We start from the raw sequence: 18144 nt of genomic DNA, 5'->3' as shown, positions 1-18144 counted from the left end.
GTTGCCAAGCGCCCGGATTTTTATCATGTGACCATGGGGATGCTGCAAATAAGAGCCGAGGTGGCGCAGTGGTTAAATGCAGCACTGCAAGCTACTTCAGCTGACTGCTAGTTCTGCAGTTCGGCTGTTCAAATCTCACCGGCTCAGGGTTGACTCAGCCTTCCATCCTTCCGAGGTGGATAAAATGAGGACCCGGATTGTTGTTGGGGGCAATATGCTGACTCTGTAAACCGCTTAGAGAGGGCTGAAAGCCCTATGAAGCGGTATATAAGTCTAACTGCTATTGCTATTGCTAATTGTCTTAAGTGTGGAAACTGGCCGTAAGTCACCTTTTTCTGTGATGATGTAATTTTGAATGGTCACTAAATTTAAGTTGAGGACTACCTGTAATATGTTATATTATTTTTTAAAAAAGCTTTAGAAGATAGAATTAATGAGAAATTATTTTCTTCGTAAAGGTAAAGAACTGTTGATTTTATGAAAACAACACAGGATGTGCTAGTAAAACTACTTTTAAGGTTTTTAAGGCAGCAAAGATGTGATTTACTTGGGAAACACTGTGAGCCACTAAAATGATTTGAGTCCATTCTAGTTGCTACATCAACAGTTCTGAAAAACCATTCTAGGGTCTAGGGAGCCTCTTTCCCAAGTTACATGGAGTCAAAGAACTATTTTAAAATTACTGTACTCAGTTTTAATTTCTAATACAGTAAATATTGATATAGTCTACACAGTAGCAATAGCAGTTAGACTTATATACCGCTTCATAGGGCTTCCAGCCCTCTCTACGCGGTTTACAGAGTCAGCATATTGCCCCCATAGTCTGGGTCCTCATTTCACCCACCTCGGAAGGATGGAAGGCTGAGTCAACCCTGAGCCGGTGAGATTAGAACCGCTGAACTGCAGATAACAGTCAGCTGAAGTGGCCTGCACCCTAACCACTGCGCCACCTCGGCTACACAAACCATAACTTTTCAGGTTCTTCAATCATTTTTAAGAATTCGAAGGGATCCCGAGACAAAAACGTTTGACTGTGTCTCATAGTGACACTACTATAAAATGCAACACAAAAAAGTACAAGGGACTTATTATCACATATGGTGGACCTGCCCGGAAACGCAAAAATATTGGAAAAAAGTTTGGAAATGGGTGCAAGAAATTACAGGAGAACAGATAAAATACAAACCCGAAATCTTTCTACTGGGAATAATCAAAGGGAAATATACAAAGAAAATTAAGTACATATTAACACATCTGCTAACTACAGCTAGAATAGCATTTGCCCAATGCTGGAAACAAAACAATACCCCCTCGGATGAATTAGTGATAAAAAAAACCTTTGGATTGTGCAGAGATGGACAAATTAACATTGAAATTAAAAGATAAAGAAGAGTTGGAATATTATGAAATTTGGAACAATTGGTACAAATGGCTGCAAAACAAGAATAAAATTAATTAAGCCAAAAAACTATATATAAATATATATAGAACTGGGTATAAAGGTGTGTAAATATAGAAGCGAAATATTATGTTACATGTAGAGGTATGATGACATAACAATGTTGATGTAATGACTGTAAGATGTTGTAGAAGGGAAAAAATAATAATAAAAACCTGCTAATAAAAAAAATGCAACACATTTTATCAGTGTTTTCATAAGGAAAAGCCATTCAGATGACAAACTATTTTTTTTCTGTATCGCACCTGAAGTGCAAGCAAATTATGAAATGATTTATCGGTCAAATCTCAAACATTTCAATGATAAGAGACATTAGTTCTTAATACTTTCCAACAGTGGCTGGCTAATACTGCCATCTGGAGGGGATTTTATAAAGGAAATATTTTCTGAGAACGAATATATGCACCTACCGTATTTATTGGAGTATAAGACGCACCTATTTCCCTCCAAAAAGAAGCTGAAAATCTGGGTGCGTCTTATACACTGAATACAGCATTTTTGCCTCCCAAAACCCTGCCCCCTTCACCAAAATATCCGTATGCAGAGCCTCTAGGAAACTTTTAGAGAGCTCCTGGGGGCTGGGGAGGGCAGAAATGAGCAAAAAGGCCTGGGTTTTTTTGCTCAATTTTACCCCCCAACCCCCAGGAGCACTCTATAAGCTCCCTAAAGGCTAACCATACCCTTTTTTGGGGGGGGGGGAAATGGGCCGTTTTTGGGATGTTTGCAGAGTGCAAAAACTTTTTTAAAAAAATTTTCCTCTTCAAAACCTTGCTGCGTCTTATACTCTAAAAAAATATGGTATTTCATGCTTTGGTAAACACTTTGTTATTTTTCTAGCCTGCTTTTTGAGGAGCACAGAATCTACTTTCAGTGCTTTCCTCATCTTCAAGCAGAATATCTCACATTTGTTATCTTGGACTTATTTATATTACATTTCTAGGAGTTGCCTCTAAAAGCTCTAAAGCGAGTCACTAAAAAAATAAAATAAAAAATAACGAAGGAGGAATGAAACAATGTATATGTTCTGTCCCCCCTCCTTCTCTCGTTAACAGACGACATGCAAACAAACTTAAAAGGAACTCTCTTTATCAGTCCTCAGCTCAGACTGGCTGCGAGCCCAAAAATAAACATAAATAAAGTCTCTAACCAGATAACAGAATACCAAACAAAAACTCCTACAAAACAATGCACTTCTCCAAGTGCCTCCTTGAATCAGGGTTACAGAAAGCAAATCACTTCTCCAAGTGCTCTCAAATAAACCACCACCGATGATCAATGTTGAACGAACGAAGGAACGTTGACTCCTGCAACCAGGGCTTGGCACCATCCGTCCTTTTATCCCCAGAAGATGCCCCTAACGAGCCCCAGTTAATCTTGCATCCCGAAAAGACTCACAGAAGACTGCTGCTGAGTCACAACTGTAGGTTACATAAGAAAAGGCTACAATATTCACACCTTTTTATGAGCTTCCAGGAGACGCTTTGGAAATCAGACTCTGAACTAGAAAGGTCTTTGATCTGATTAAAAGAGCAATTATATTCTCAACAGAAGGATTAATAAAAGAAAAGAAGTAATATTGCATTTATATAATTTAGTTGGCCACATAAGCTGTCAGCAGCCTGATTTACTTTGCTATTGAAAAAGCCACCATATTCCCCTGTACATTAACTTTCGTTCATTATTAGCATCAGAGCTCCCTCTTGTGGCAACTGCATGGACTAGCTACAATAAAATGTTGAAAAATCATTTAAAAGCTTTACCAAGTTCCATTAGCTACTGTCAACACTGAGCTATCAATCTTAAGACAGATACCATTTTAAAATTATTTCATTTGTAACTTCGGGAAATGTCACCAAGGGATATTAGGCTAACTAATAACAGTTTAATTTGCAACAACAAACAATTTAATAGGATGGTTAAATATATTGCAGACTGTAGTTTCCCGAATTTCCTGGAACAAGTTAATATGCAATTAACTATTAATTAATAGCGCTCTACATGGGGCTACCCTTGAAAAGTGTTCGGAGACTGCAACTAATCCAGAATGCAGCCGCGCGAGCGATATTGGGTGTACCTAGATACACCCATGTTACACCTATCCTCCGCGAGCTGCACTGGCTACCTATTGGTCTCTGGACACAATTCAAGGTGTTGGTTATTACCTTTAAAGCCCTACATGGCTTAGGGCCAGCATACCAGCAAGACCGCCTACTGCCACACTCCTCCCAACGGCCGGTAAGATCCCACAGGGTGGGCCTCCTTCAGATGCCGTCAGCCAGACAATGTCGGTTGGCGGCTCTTCGGAGGAGAGCCTTCTCTGTGGCTGCTCCAACCCTTTGGAACGAACTACCCCCAGAAATCCGGACCTTACCCACTTTCATGGCCTTCAGGAAAGCTGTCAAGACCTGGCTTTTCCAGCAGGCCTGGGGCTGTTGACCTCATTGTTGAGGTCCAGCCCCAACCGAAACAAATGTATCTGTGTTGTTTTTAACCTGTCTTTTTTTATTCTTATTTTCTTTTATTATTTTTCTTCCCCTCGCTGTAAGCCGCCCGGAGTCTTCTGGGATTGGGCGGCCTATAAATAAAATTAAACTTAAACTTATTGCCCAAATGACAACAAAATGGCACAAATTATCTTAAGCACTTCCCCACCCCCACCCTATATTGAAATGTGGCCCTCAACCACAATTTCCTATTCTACTTTTTCTACTATTTTACTTTTCCAAAGGCAGGGCAAGGAGAAATTTCTCTAGGCAAATGAAAAGGGACTTGAAGTAATATTCTGGGCTTTTTTTCCTGCTGGCGAAAGAAGTTGTACATAATTATGCTACCTCTGCCCCTCCGGGATTGACTTCCTATATTTTATCTGTGATAAACGCACCTACAAACTGAAGGACTTTGATCTCTTAATTAAGACATGAAGAGAGATGAATCAAAAAGAAATAACACCTGCTTGCATGCTTTGAAGGGTTCTGCATATTCAATTTGAATAGGGAGAAATATAAAATTGTTAAAATTGTTGTGAATTTTAAACTATTCTTTTATTTTGCTTTTCTTTTTCTTCTTTCGTTGTAAGTCCTCCGGGATTGGGCGGCTTATAAATTTAATAAATGAAATAAATGAATAATTTAATTTACAGTATAATATTGCCATAATTGTTACAAAATCCTAAGACGGACAATATGAAATATATGGTCTTAGGACAGTTAGTAGGTTCGCAATTCCCTCTGCAGTTAAACAAGGCAGAACACAAGGCTCTCCCCAATTCTAGCAACATGAAAGGAAAAAGTTGGGGTGAAAGATTTATACGATCTGAAGAGAAACCCCAAATCAGAGTTGGGGTTGAGCACTGTACCTGAAGGAAATAAACTTTTAAAATTCAACCACTAAATAAAAATATTCCTCCAAGGAATTACTCATCAGATAGAACTAATTAATGGTGTACTTCTTAACTACCTAACTTCCAAGGCTATAATTCTTCAGCCAGCCTAAAGCTAGTGATTGTGAGGCCAAGAATTCTCAAGCTGCAATCTGTCAAACAAAAAAATGTCTATATTGCAATCTTCTGGTGCAATAAAATCCCGTTCCGTCAAAAATAAGGCACCCATTGAACTTTTGATAAATCACAATATACAACTAGCTGGTTTGGTGTGTATTAACAAAGCATAACACTCTGGAGAAACAATAGCAACCTAACATTATATATGGGTTAAAGAATTAATCCATTTATTTAAAATATCACAATGCCCATTGACTTACAAAACTAAGAAGCCCCCCATATGTTTATTCATACACATCAAGTGAAGGATGACTATGCTTTTTTGATATCACTTCTAGCCCGTCCAACATGCCTAACAGTAAGGAATAATAGGAGATATAATCAAAAATCCTCTGGAGGCTACAGATTCCTCATCATTGAGGAATAATAATAATCCTTCAAATAATAATCATAACGGGTTTGACATACCTGTGGATTCCATGTAGGGTCCAATTTTTTCACAGCATCAATGTATTCCTGCATTGCCTGTTCAAGACTTGTGTCACCCAATGCTTTCCAAGCTTCCCTAAGACATACATAGTAGAAGAATCATTATTTAGTAGAAGTTAACATGTGTGTGTCTGTGTGTGTGTGTGTGTGTGTGTGTATTGTGTCACAACCCCTGGTATGCCCAAATATGGGAGGAAGCATATTGCTTCCTTTCTCTGTCTATCGGCTCACCCCAGGAGACCATCCAGACAGAAAGCCCATATATGTGTGTGTGTGTGTGTGTGTGTGTGTGTGTGTATTGTGTCACAACCCCTGGTATGCCCAAATATGGGAGGAAGCATACTGCTTCCTTTCTCTGTCTATCGGCTCACCCCAGGAGACCATCCAGACAGAAAGCCCATATATATGTGTGTGTGTGTGTGTGTGTGTTGCAATTGTGCTGATAAATAAATAAAGGGAGACTAGTATAGATATAGGTAATTTAAGGTGGTTCTGACAAGTATCATCAGCATCTTCATATCCGGTCACATGGGCGGCAAGCCACTCCCATCTGGTCACATGGGCGGCAAGCCACTCCCACAAAGGAAGCCACACCCACAGAGTAGGTTCGAACAATTTTTGAAACCCACCACTGCTTTCAACCTTCTCTTTCCCCAATTGATAATGGTGACGCTTAGAACTTAAGAGGTATTGTGGATCAGTCAGACTGGTGCTGCAAAATGTGAAGATATTAAAGGGATCGATTCCATTATCCGATCCAAGTCTTTGATCATAAAATGCAATCCGGTTCTCGTTCTCCTCCCTGATGTCTCCTTCTCTGAGAAACAATCAGGCCAAACACGACATGACTCTTCAAGGATGCTATCCTTCCTATTCAGCCAGGTTTTTTGAAAAATCAGCAGACTAGGTGAATGGTTGGCACAACTAATGTATCTTGTCATGAACTAATCTTCAGGACTAATTTCTCTCGTCCATAAGAGCCGAGGTGGCGCAGTAGTTAGGGTGCAGTACTGCAGGCCACTTCAGCTGACTGCAATTCTGCAGTTCGGCTGTTCAAATCTCACCGGCTCAAGGTTGACTCAGCCTTCCATCCTTCCGAGGTGGGTGAAATGAGAACCCGGATTGTTGTTGGGGGCGATATGCTGACTCTGTAAACCGCTTAGAGAGGGCTGAAAGCCCTATGAAGCGGTATATAAGTCTAACTGCTATTGCTATTGTTATTACCTTTGTTCATTTGCTATTACTGTTTGTTATTATTTGTTATTATTTGTCCATTTGCTATTTGTTATTACTGAGTCATGGTGGTTAGAATGCAGCATTGTAGGCTAGCTCTGCCCACAGGCCAGGAGTTTGGTCATAACAGGGAAGCACTCAGCCTTCCAAGGTCAGTAAAATGAGGAGCCAGATTGTTGGGGGCAATAGGCCGACTCTGTAAACTGCTTAGGGAGGGCTGTAAAGCACTGTGAAGTGGTATATAAGTCTAAGTGCTATTGCTATTATAGTTTGCCACTGCAGAGATGTGAATCAATATCTCATATACTTCCTGCCATCGATTAATACGGATAGAGAAAAATTTTACATTTATGTGACTAGCATGTAGTTGCCAGATGTGGGAAATTTTAGGAATTGGGAGGGAAAAACTCAGAAATATGGAGAAACCATTATCTAATTTCACATACCATTTCTGCTTGCCTTCAAAATCAAAAAATCCAGGTTTGGGAACGTTGCAGTGACCACATTTGACCTAAAGGAAAGACAATAAGGGGATAACATTAGAGTACATGCGGAATGTTAAAACAATACATATTGTTACGGTAGTTGATATGATTTATCTAACAACAAAAACAAGACTTTTCTTTTGCCCTAAAAACATAAGAATTGCTTTAAAAAAACCAAATCAAACCCATAGTGTCAATCATGGTCCTGATCAGATGTCTGAAAATTCACAGCTGTCAGCGTTCCAAATATCATGCAGAATTAAATCAGAGTCCAAGGCACAGCTATCCTTAAAGTTCCAATTTAATAAGACAGACATGTTGGCATCATACGGTGGAATCCCAATTCTGGAAGTTACATCAGATTCCCACCCAGTTGAAAGTTCATGATCTTGTCCCCACACCCACAAATCCATCACATAGTCCAATTTTCTTCTTCAATGCTGGCATCTCCACCCAGCTGCTTCCAGTCCGGTGCAGAGGTGTGGAGACAAAAAGATGACCTTGGGCTTCTAGAAAAGAATGACAACAACACATTCCACAATCCTACTCCTTTCTATTCCCCCCTTCCAACTATTACACTAATGAAACAGCATATTGAAATAAGAGAGAGTATGGCAGGCCAAAGATCCTAAAAGGGATATAACTGCAGGTTTGACAACAGCTGGACACAATGATGGTGAAAACAAAGCTTCTCCCCATTTATTTCTACTCAGCAAGATCCTGCCTGTGAACACCAAAATTCCTTTAATGAATCTATGCCCAAAAGATGCACAGAGTTCTAAACTGTTAAGCATTACATAACAAAACGGGGTGAACTTAAAATTGCACACCAAGTGAGTTGGAACTCAGAATTGTGTTAGTTGGCGACACCATATAGAATTGCTTAATTTGCAACACAGTGTTCTCCTTACCTCATGTATAAACAAGGTGAAACTGCCTTTACACACTTTACACATCTGACAAGACCAATATACTTTATTATTTAACATCCTCCTCGTATCTAAAGGAAGCTTTGTTACCTAGACTAGATGTCCTCGAGATATGCGGATTTACTCAAAGGGAATATACCAGAGGTGGGTTCCTACCAGTTCGCACCTATTCGGTAGAACCGGTTCGTCAAATCTACTAAACCGGTTAGAAGAGGTTCCACCAGGGGACCCGGAAAGCAGGCCACACCTACAGAAGAGGTTCCAAATTTTTTGAAACCCACCACTGGTCCTTGGATATGATTATTCTACACTATCATGCTCGTATTTATAAAACTCAGTGCCTCTGTGAAAGGCAAGGATGACTACTGCGTTTGTGGTGCAATCAGAACATTGCGTGTGTTGAAGTTGTTTTAACGCAAACCAAAGATGCCTTTTAAAAAACAAGTTGACATCCTATTCTTATGCATGCCAGTGCTGTGTGTGAGGTAATTTAAGGTGGTTCTGACAAGTGTCGTCGGCATCTTCATATCCATGGGCGGCAAGCCACTCCCATCCGGTCACATGGGCAGCAAGCCACTCCCACAAAGGAGGCCACACCCACAGAGTAGGTTCAAACAATTTTTGAAACCCACCACTGGAATATACTCAAAGGGAAGATAATAATAAGAGTTCACATTGTCACAGTGCAGAGGAAGAGTAATTTACGCGGGGACCATGTCTTCGTTAGTGTGATCTCTTGCTTCTGGCAAGGGGGCAACCTTGCCAATTATGTGTCACTCCTAGTTCAGGGTTTCCCAAACTGTGAGCTGTACCTCCCTTGGAGAGGTGCAAAGAAGAGTTCAGGAAGGTGCGAAGAACTTTTTAATTGTACATTGTTATGATACTGTAAATCCACCTTTCCTAAAATAATGGTTTCAAGTGAGTAATATGGCAGTAGACAAGAAACAAACCTTATTTTTAATAAAAACATAAGAAATCGAAGTTTCACTGTATTTTTGCCAGAGTTCATTTTGGCGTTTGGATTTTGGGGAGAGGTAGGTGCAATAAAATTCCATTAAAGAGAGGTGCAATAAAAGGTTTAAGAGCCCCTGCCCTAGTTCCTTATTTAGATGATTATAAACTAATAATCCAATTAGCCCTATGCTTCTTAGAATTTGCTGCAATCTATATAAGATCCATGTGAATACAATATCGGGCCTCTTAGCTTTGCTTGCTGGGAATCCAATGATCATTGTATTCTTTTCTTAGATTAATAAGTGAAATAGTTTAGAACTCTTCCGTTATTTTGATTTTCTATAATTTTTCCACTACAGATTATTCTGAGAGAGATCTAGTCACAACATCTGAATACTGGCAAGTACTCTATATAGGTTAGAACAGTGATCCAAACCTTTTGGGCACCAGGGACCGGTTCCATTGAGAAACGTTTTCCCACAGACTGGAAGGGACATGCTAACTGCTATTGCTATTGTCGGCGTGCATTTGTCGGGCGCTTCGTAGGGCTTTCAGCCCCTCTAAGCGGTTTACAGAGTCAGCATATCGCCCCCAACAACAATCCGGGTCCTCATTTTACCCACCTCGGAAGGATGGAAGGCTGAGTCAACCCTGAGCCGGTGAGATTTGAACAGCCGAACTGCAGAACTGCAGTCAGCTGAAGGAGCCTGCAGTGCTGCATTTAACCACTGCGCCACCTGGGCTCTTGCGCGCCGACAAAACCGCACCGACAAAAGCGCGCCATCAACAAGCAACATAGTGGGACGCGAAAACAACGTTATAACCCTAACCGCGGTTTTGTGGGTGCGCTTTTGACGTCACGGTTTTGTCGGCGCGGTTTTGGCGTCACGGTTTTGTCGGGCGCGCATTTGTCGGGTCACGGGGATCCCTGCATTCGGGGGATGGGGCTTTGCTTGTTTGTGCCGGTCCACAGACCAGAGGTTGGAGACCCCTGGCTTAGAATCACCACAAATTACTTGTCACAAGTTGAGGATGACTGCATAAAGTTTCACACGAGCAGAAGCTAAATCTCACAGCTAAAACTTTTCTATTAATAGTAACCTCATACACTTGAAGACTAGGCACAGAGGTTTCATGACATAAAACAGCTAAATGAAAAAAAAATGACATTTTCCTCCATATTTATTACACCTAACACAGCAACCTTTGCTGGTGTTCCCTGGACTCTTTTCAGTGAGATGAGCAGAATATAATGCCTGTAGGAGTTTGTGGGTTTCCTCTCAAATAAAGTTCTTCATATCCAGACTGAGCTTAATGTCAAACGGATGGAGTCCATGGGGATAAAATCGTAGTTTCTTTCGAGGGAACCCGAGTAGCTACACTAAAAGTTATTTGTAGTTTCAGCTATTCACCTGTTGATCCTAGACCTTGGATAAACACCCATCATGGATTATTCAAGTGACTAGATGGGGTGGGAATAGCAGTCTCCAGGAAATAATTAATGCATCTTTGAAAGGTGGAGTAATGCTGTTTGGAAGGAAGCTCCCTCTTGAAGAGGCAACTCTGTTGTGTTTGACAACTTCTACCCAGTCTCCAACTGTTCTGGCCCCCACTTAGCCTGTTCCAAAACTACAGTCACACAAGCTTGCAAAAGAAAGCCTTTATCAGTCCCGGCTTACGCTAGCTGCGAGCCCAAAATAAACATAGATAAAGCCTCTGGCAAAAAGGTTACGCAGCAGAATGCAAAAACAAACTCTTACAGCAAACCAGGTTTTCAGGAAGCAAAATCACTTATCCAAGTGTCTCTTTGAATCATAAACACAAACTCAAACAGGGACGGAACTGAATTCTCGAACAAACAAACGACGTTGACTTCTGCAACCAGGGCGTGGCACCATCAGTCCTTTTATCCGTAGGAGAAGACTCTAACGAGCAACAGCTGTGTGTAATCACCTCCTATGAGTCCTCAATTGTGCCTTACGTCAGTCAGCTCTTCTCCTACGTGCATCCCGAAACAACTCACAGGAGGGTTCTTGCTCAGCCTCTCTTGTCTCCTCCCCACTGATCCAAGGCTCAGGCATTACCTGGGGACCAACTAGTCTCTCTGAGCCCTGCTCGGAGTTAGACCCCTGTCCAGAGCCCTCTTCCTCTTCCAAGCATGACTCATAGGGCCCCTCGCTGTCAGAGTCTGATAACAGCTCCAAAAGCTCCAGCCGAGCCACAACACCAACCTGTTCTGTCCCCCCTTCACGGCTCTTAACAAACGGCAAGACAAATAAACTTAAAAGGAACTTTTTATCAGTTCTCTGCTCAGACTGGCTTCGAGCCCAAAAATAACATAAATACAGTCTCTGACTAGATAACAGAATGAAAAACAAAACAACTCTAACAAGCAATGCACTTCTCCAAGTGTAGCCTTGAATCAGGGTTACAGGAAACACTGAAGCACTTATCCAAGTGTATCAAGCAATGTTGTACACACAAAGGAACGTTGACTCCTGCAACTAGGGGGGGGCAGCATCCGTCCTTTTATCTCCAAACCTGCCCCAAACAAGCCCCAGCTGCATAATGAGTCTTGTATCCCGAAAAGACTCACAGCAGACATCTGCTGAGTCACAACACCAACCCACCTTTTTATGTCAATGTGACTTATTTTTCAATATTTATATCTCACCCCAGTCCTAGCAGACTCTGGGTAGGGAGCAGTACGGTAAAAAATACAGCACAAAACAAAATATATAATATATAATATCTAAAGGAGGCACTGAGTCTCTTAAACTTTGCAAAGAAGTTTCAGTAATGTTTCTTGCCTTACCTTATATTTGATGTAAATATAAATACTTTATATTTACTTTATAAAACGAGTGGGGCCAACCTATTTTCCTAAGCACCAGAAGGCAAGACAAGAAACAATGGATGGAAATTAATCAAGGGGAGATGCAACCTAGAACTAAGGAGAAATTTTCTAATGGTAAGAGCAATCAACCAGTGGGAGCAGCGTTCAGAAGTTGTGGCTGCTCCGTTAATGGAGGCTTTTTAGAAGAGACCAGAGATATATTTGTCCAGAATGGTATAGGGTCTCCTACTTGAGCAGGGGGCTGGGTTAGAAGACCTCCAAGGTGTCTTCCAATTGTTATTCTGTTAAATCCTCTCCTGACAGACAGATTCTATATGATCAAAGCATGCATATTTAGATTGCTCCTTTGAAATTAAGAAATGTGTACATAAAGAGCACTTCATAATTTCAATACCAACTGATAATTTACACAGATGAAGTGGTACATCCAAGATTCAGTACGGTATCACCGTTTTCAGCCTACTGAAATCTTTTCACACTTTCAGCTGGAAATGAAATACTGCAAAATGCCTTGAACAATGAAAACATATGTATAAGAGCTGGATCGCTCCAGCCTCTGAGAATTTTTGTCTTCATTTATAACATTTAGGTGGCTGGCTAACTCAAACAATGAGATTCTGGATGGTATACTAAAACAATTACGTGTTCATCCAGGCTAAAATATATTTAATTCACCAACTTGGAACTCTACTCATTCTGACCCAAGTGCTGGGGAAAATAGTCCAGTCTTAACTGTTTAAGGCAGTGTTTCTCAACCTTGGCAACTTGAAGATGTCCAGACTTCAACTCCCAGAATTCCCCAGCCAGCATGCTGGCTGGGGAATTCTGGGAGTTGAAGTCCGGACATCTTCAAGTTGCCAAGGTTGAGAAACACTGGTTTAAGGATTTACAGAGTACATGGAATTATAAATAAGCAGAATTTTCAATGGACTATAATCTGAATTAACTTGAAGGGCCACCAGTTAGAACATGGGGAGAGGGAAAGAAGATTGTGTGTTGCTAGTAGATAAAATAAAATGCCATCCGGATTTCGAAAAAGGGAAGTCTTTAAATTATATAGATCCTAAATTTCAATACCTCTAGCTTACGTATATACCACATGTTCAATATGTTCAAAACTGAAAAGAGCTTGTGATTTGAAGTGGCGTGGTGAGCTAAATCAATCCCAGTGTTTTTTTACAAACCATAAGTTTATAGCTTCACATATTAATGGAGCCAATTAAAGCAACATTTAGCAAACCTTGGGATGCAAAACTACACTTCAATCATAAATAATTCATGAGTCAGTGGCATCCTCGCTGTTGGTCAATGCAGTTGCCAAACCAGATGTTCCTGGTGTGTTGACAAGGTGGTTTACTAAACTATTTGATGAAGCAAATGCTGTAATGTGTTTCTACTAAGGAAGGGAGGCTTTTAAGAGAAACCAGTCTGCTGCTGAATCAAGAGGCGTTAGAACACTATTTGCAACTTTGGTGCATGTGATTTTGCCCTTTCAAAAAGTTCTGCACTCTAGCTACGTTCGATTAAAAACCATGGACATCGGATGGGTGTTATTTCTTTTTTTCCCTAGGGAGCGGGAAGGGAAGACCCCTGCCCACACTCTCCTTTTGCCCCTAACTTTATTGAATAGATACGCCGAAGCAGATACGTATCCAGTTCCCTACCTCCTCCTGCTCCAACCCTTGGTTCCTAGATTCTAGGCGTTTCGCTTGCTCAATACACTCAGTCATACATCATCTTCAATTGTGCAAAGCCAGATAGGTATTGAGTAAACCATAATTAACCAGATGCCTGCATTCGGCAAAGAGTCTTGGGTTCCTCATATCTGATATACAGAAAGGAAAAATTCCGTGTTATGGCAACAGGTGTGTGTGGGTATCTTCCTTCCTTCCTTCCCTAGGGAGCGGGAAGGGAAGACCCCTGCCCACACTCTCCTTTTGCCCCTAACTTTATTGAATAGATCCTTCCTTCCTTCCTTCCTTCCTTCCTTCCTTCCTTCCTTCCTTCTTTCTTTTAAAGGGAGTGGGGCACTCCTTTTAAAGGGAGTGGGGCAAACAAAACCGGCCCCTTCCTGCTCCAACCCTTGGTTCCTAGATTCTAGGTGTTTCGCTTGCTCAATACACTCAGTCATACATCATCTTCAATTGTGCAAAGCCATATAGATATTGAGTAAACCATAATTAACCCACATTCAGCAAAGAGTCTTGGGTTCCCCATATCTGATATACAGAAACGAAAAATTCTGTGTTATGGCAACAGGTGTCTGTCTATCTGTCCTTCCTTCCTCCCTCCCTCCCTCCCTCTTTTTCTTTCTTTCTTTCTTCTTTCTTTCTTTCTTTCTTTCTTTCTTTCTTCTTTCTTTCTTTCTTTCTTTTTCTTTCTTAACAATACAAACACTGGCTTCGTAGAACCAGCCTGCTATTTATTGGTCCCAATGGCGGAGAAGTTATCCATGCACCCTTCAAACGTGAGTTTAACGGTGTGTTATTGTGTGTGAGATACACACTGGCTTCGAGTGAGTCCCTGCAGTTGTCTTATGCGAGGCTTTCCGGAAGGCATCAGGCTTTGCTAGGTAACCCTTGGTTCCTAGATTCTAGGCGTTTCGCTTGTACACTCAGTCATACATCATCTTCAATTGTGCAAAGCCATATAGGTATTGAGTAAACCATAATTAACCAGATGCCTGCATTTGGCAAAGAGTTCCTCATATCTGATATACAGAAACGAAAAATTCCATGTTATGGCAACAGGTGTGTCTGTGTGTGTGTCTGTCTGTCTGTCTGAAGAACCAGCCTGCTATTTATTGGTCCTAATCAAGGAGAAGTTATCCACGCACCCTTCAAACCTGAGCTTTGTGCGTGGTGTGTTATTGTGTGTGAGATACACACTGGCTTCCAGTGAGTCCCTGCGGTTGTTTTATGCGAGGCTTTCCGGAAGGCACCAGGCTTTGCTAGACGGCGAGATCCCCTTTGCTTGGACCTGAAGCCAGCAGCTGGATGACCTCGGGAGGACCCTCCCTTCTCAGTCCCCGGGAAGGAGGAGGAGGAGGCGAAAAAGCCTTGCAAAACAGTCTCTCGCACATGCACAATGACACACACACACAAACGCTGCCTCCACCAGCCAGATAGAGAGTCAGATAGGAGATCCTCCACCTTCAGGAGCAGTCTACCTGTAAAGACCCCCCTTCAGCCAGATAGAGAGTCAGATAGGAGATCCTCCACCTTCAGGAGCAGTCTACCTGTAAAGACACCCCCTTCAGCCAGATAGAGAGTCAGATAGGAGATCCTCCACCTTCAGGAGCAGTCTACCTGTAAAGACACCCCCTTCAGCCAGATAGAGAGTCAGATAGGAGATCCTCCACCTTCAGGAGCAGTCTACCTGTAAAGACCCCCCTTCAGCCAGATAGAGAGTCAGATAGGAGATCCTCCACCTTCAGGAGCAGTCTACCTGTAAAGACCCCCCTTCAGCCAGATAGAGAGTCAGATAGGAGATCCTCCACCTTCAGGAGCAGTCTACCTGTAAAGACCCCCCTTCAGCCAGATAGAGAGTCAGATAGGAGATCCTCCACCTTCAGGAGCAGTCTACCTGTAAAGACCCCCCTTCAGCCAGATAGAGAGTCAGATAGGAGATCCTCCACCTTCAGGAGCAGTCTACCTGTAAAGACCCCCCTTCAGCCAGATAGAGAGTCAGATAGGAGATCCTCCACCTTCAGGAGCAGTCTACCTGTAAAGACCCCCCTTCAGCCAGATAGAGAGTCAGATAGGAGATCCTCCACCTTCAGGAGCAGTCTACCTGTAAAGACCCCCCTTCAGCCAGATAGAGAGTCAGATAGGAGATCCTCCACCTTCAGGAGCAGTCTACCTGTAAAGACCCCCCTTCAGCCAGATAGAGAGTCAGATAGGAGATCCTCCACCTTCAGGAGCAGTCTACCTGTAAAGACCCCCCTTCAGCCAGATAGAGAGTCAGATAGGAGATCCTCCACCTTCAGGAGCAGTCTACCTGTAAAGACCCCCCTTCAGCCAGATAGAGAGTCAGATAGGAGATCCTCCACCTTCAGGAGCAGTCTACCTGTAAAGACCCCCCTTCAGCCAGATAGAGAGTCAGATAGGAGATCCTCCACCTTCAGGAGCAGTCTACCTGTAAAGACCCCCCTTCAGCCAGATAGAGAGTCAGATAGGAGATCCTCCACCTTCAGGAGCAGTCTACCTGTAAAGACCCCCCTTCAGCCAGATAGAGAGTCAGATAGGAGATCCTCCACCTTCAGGAGCAGTCTACCTGTAAAGACCCCCCTTCAGCCAGATAGAGAGTCAGATAGGAGATCCTCCACCTTCAGGAGCAGTCTACCTGTAAAGACCCCCCTTCAGCCAGATAGAGAGTCAGATAGGAGATCCTCCACCTTCAGGAGCAGTCTACCTGTAAAGACCCCCCTTCAGCCAGATAGAGAGTCAGATAGGAGATCCTCCACCTTCAGGAGCAGTCTACCTGTAAAGACCCCCCTTCAGCCAGATAGAGAGTCAGATAGGAGATCCTCCACCTTCAGGAGCAGTCTACCTGTAAAGACCCCCCTTCAGCCAGATAGAGAGTCAGATAGGAGATCCTCCACCTTCAGGAGCAGTCTACCTGTAAAGACCCCCCTTCAGCCAGATAGAGAGTCAGATAGGAGATCCTCCACCTTCAGGAGCAGTCTACCTGTAAAGACCCCCCTTCAGCCAGATAGAGAGTCAGATAGGAGATCCTCCACCTTCAGGAGCAGTCTACCTGTAAAGACCCCCCTTCAGCCAGATAGAGAGTCAGATAGGAGATCCTCCACCTTCAGGAGCAGTCTACCTGTAAAGACCCCCCTTCAGCCAGATAGAGAGTCAGATAGGAGATCCTCCACCTTCAGGAGCAGTCTACCTGTAAAGACCCCCCTTCAGCCAGATAGAGAGTCAGATAGGAGATCCTCCACCTTCAGGAGCAGTCTACCTGTAAAGACCCCCCTTCAGCCAGATAGAGAGTCAGATAGGAGATCCTCCACCTTCAGGAGCAGTCTACCTGTAAAGACCCCCCTTCAGCCAGATAGAGAGTCAGATAGGAGATCCTCCACCTTCAGGAGCAGTCTACCTGTAAAGACCCCCCTTCAGCCAGATAGAGAGTCAGATAGGAGATCCTCCACCTTCAGGAGCAGTCTACCTGTAAAGACCCCCCTTCAGCCAGATAGAGAGTCAGATAGGAGATCCTCCACCTTCAGGAGCAGTCTACCTGTAAAGACCCCCCTTCAGCCAGATAGAGAGTCAGATAGGAGATCCTCCACCTTCAGGAGCAGTCTACCTGTAAAGACCCCCCTTCAGCCAGATAGAGAGTCAGATAGGAGATCCTCCACCTTCAGGAGCAGTCTACCTGTAAAGACCCCCCTTCAGCCAGATAGAGAGTCAGATAGGAGATCCTCCACCTTCAGGAGCAGTCTACCTGTAAAGACCCCCCTTCAGCCAGATAGAGAGTCAGATAGGAGATCCTCCACCTTCAGGAGCAGTCTACCTGTAAAGACCCCCCTTCAGCCAGATAGAGAGTCAGATAGGAGATCCTCCACCTTCAGGAGCAGTCTACCTGTAAAGACACCCCCCCCCTTCCTGGTCCAACCCAAGCGGTCCGTGGGCGCGGGCAGCCTCACCTGCTTGTAGCGCGCGTACAGGTAGAGGAGCTGGTCCTTGCCGGCGGCGGCGGCCAACGCCGGGACGCGCTGCACCGCCCTCTCGAACTGCTCGGCCAGGCAGTTCAGCGGCGGCGGCGGGGAGGAGGAGCGGCTGTCCGAGTCGGAACCGGGGCCCGGGGATTCCCCCAGCCCTCCCATCAGCATCACCACGGCCGCGGCCGCCCTCCCGTCTTCCCCCGAGCTGCAGTCGTCTCCTCCGCCGGCTCTCCGCGAGCCCTGAGCCGGGAACAGCGACGCCATGGCGGCCGTTCTCCCGCCCGGCCCGCGGCCTCATCTCGCCCCGCCCACCGCCCCGCCCACTCCGAGGAAGCGCGCGGCCGCCAGCCAACAGCGGCTCCCGCCTGGGGACGAAGCCACGCCCCGCATCCCACGCGGAGGCTCCCCCCCCCCCCAGAGACCGGCTCCCGCATGCGCGGGAGAAAAAAAAACGAAACCAAACCAGAGAGCTACGCAATTTTACAGATCGTCATCACGCCCGAGGAAATGCTCTCGGGGCCGATTTTTTTTGTAGTGGTTTTTTTTTCCCCTCCTTTCCCGGAGATGTTTC

The 18144-nt window shown here is 43.8% G+C and overlaps 1 protein-coding gene across 1 annotated transcript in view; it reads right to left on the bottom strand.

The window, feature by feature from the left end:
* ACBD6 (acyl-CoA binding domain containing 6) overlaps positions 1 to 17870 on the bottom strand; it is a 113886-nt gene extending 96016 nt beyond the window's left edge. The window contains exons 1-3 of the mRNA XM_032226982.1: positions 17556 to 17870; positions 7127 to 7191; positions 5427 to 5523 (exon numbers count right to left, since the gene is read on the bottom strand). Of these exons, the coding sequence (XP_032082873.1) occupies positions 5427 to 5523; positions 7127 to 7191; positions 17556 to 17837 (444 nt within the window). The 5' untranslated portion in view covers positions 17838 to 17870. The remainder of the gene's footprint in view (positions 1 to 5426; positions 5524 to 7126; positions 7192 to 17555) is intronic.
* Positions 17871 to 18144: the final 274 nt, after the last annotated feature.

Source organism: Thamnophis elegans, chromosome 11 (assembly GCF_009769535.1).
Source record: "Thamnophis elegans isolate rThaEle1 chromosome 11, rThaEle1.pri, whole genome shotgun sequence".
Classification (NCBI taxonomy): Eukaryota; Metazoa; Chordata; class Lepidosauria; order Squamata; family Colubridae; genus Thamnophis; species Thamnophis elegans.
Note: the sequence above shows the minus strand (reverse complement) of the source record. Positions and strands in the feature narration are given on the sequence as shown.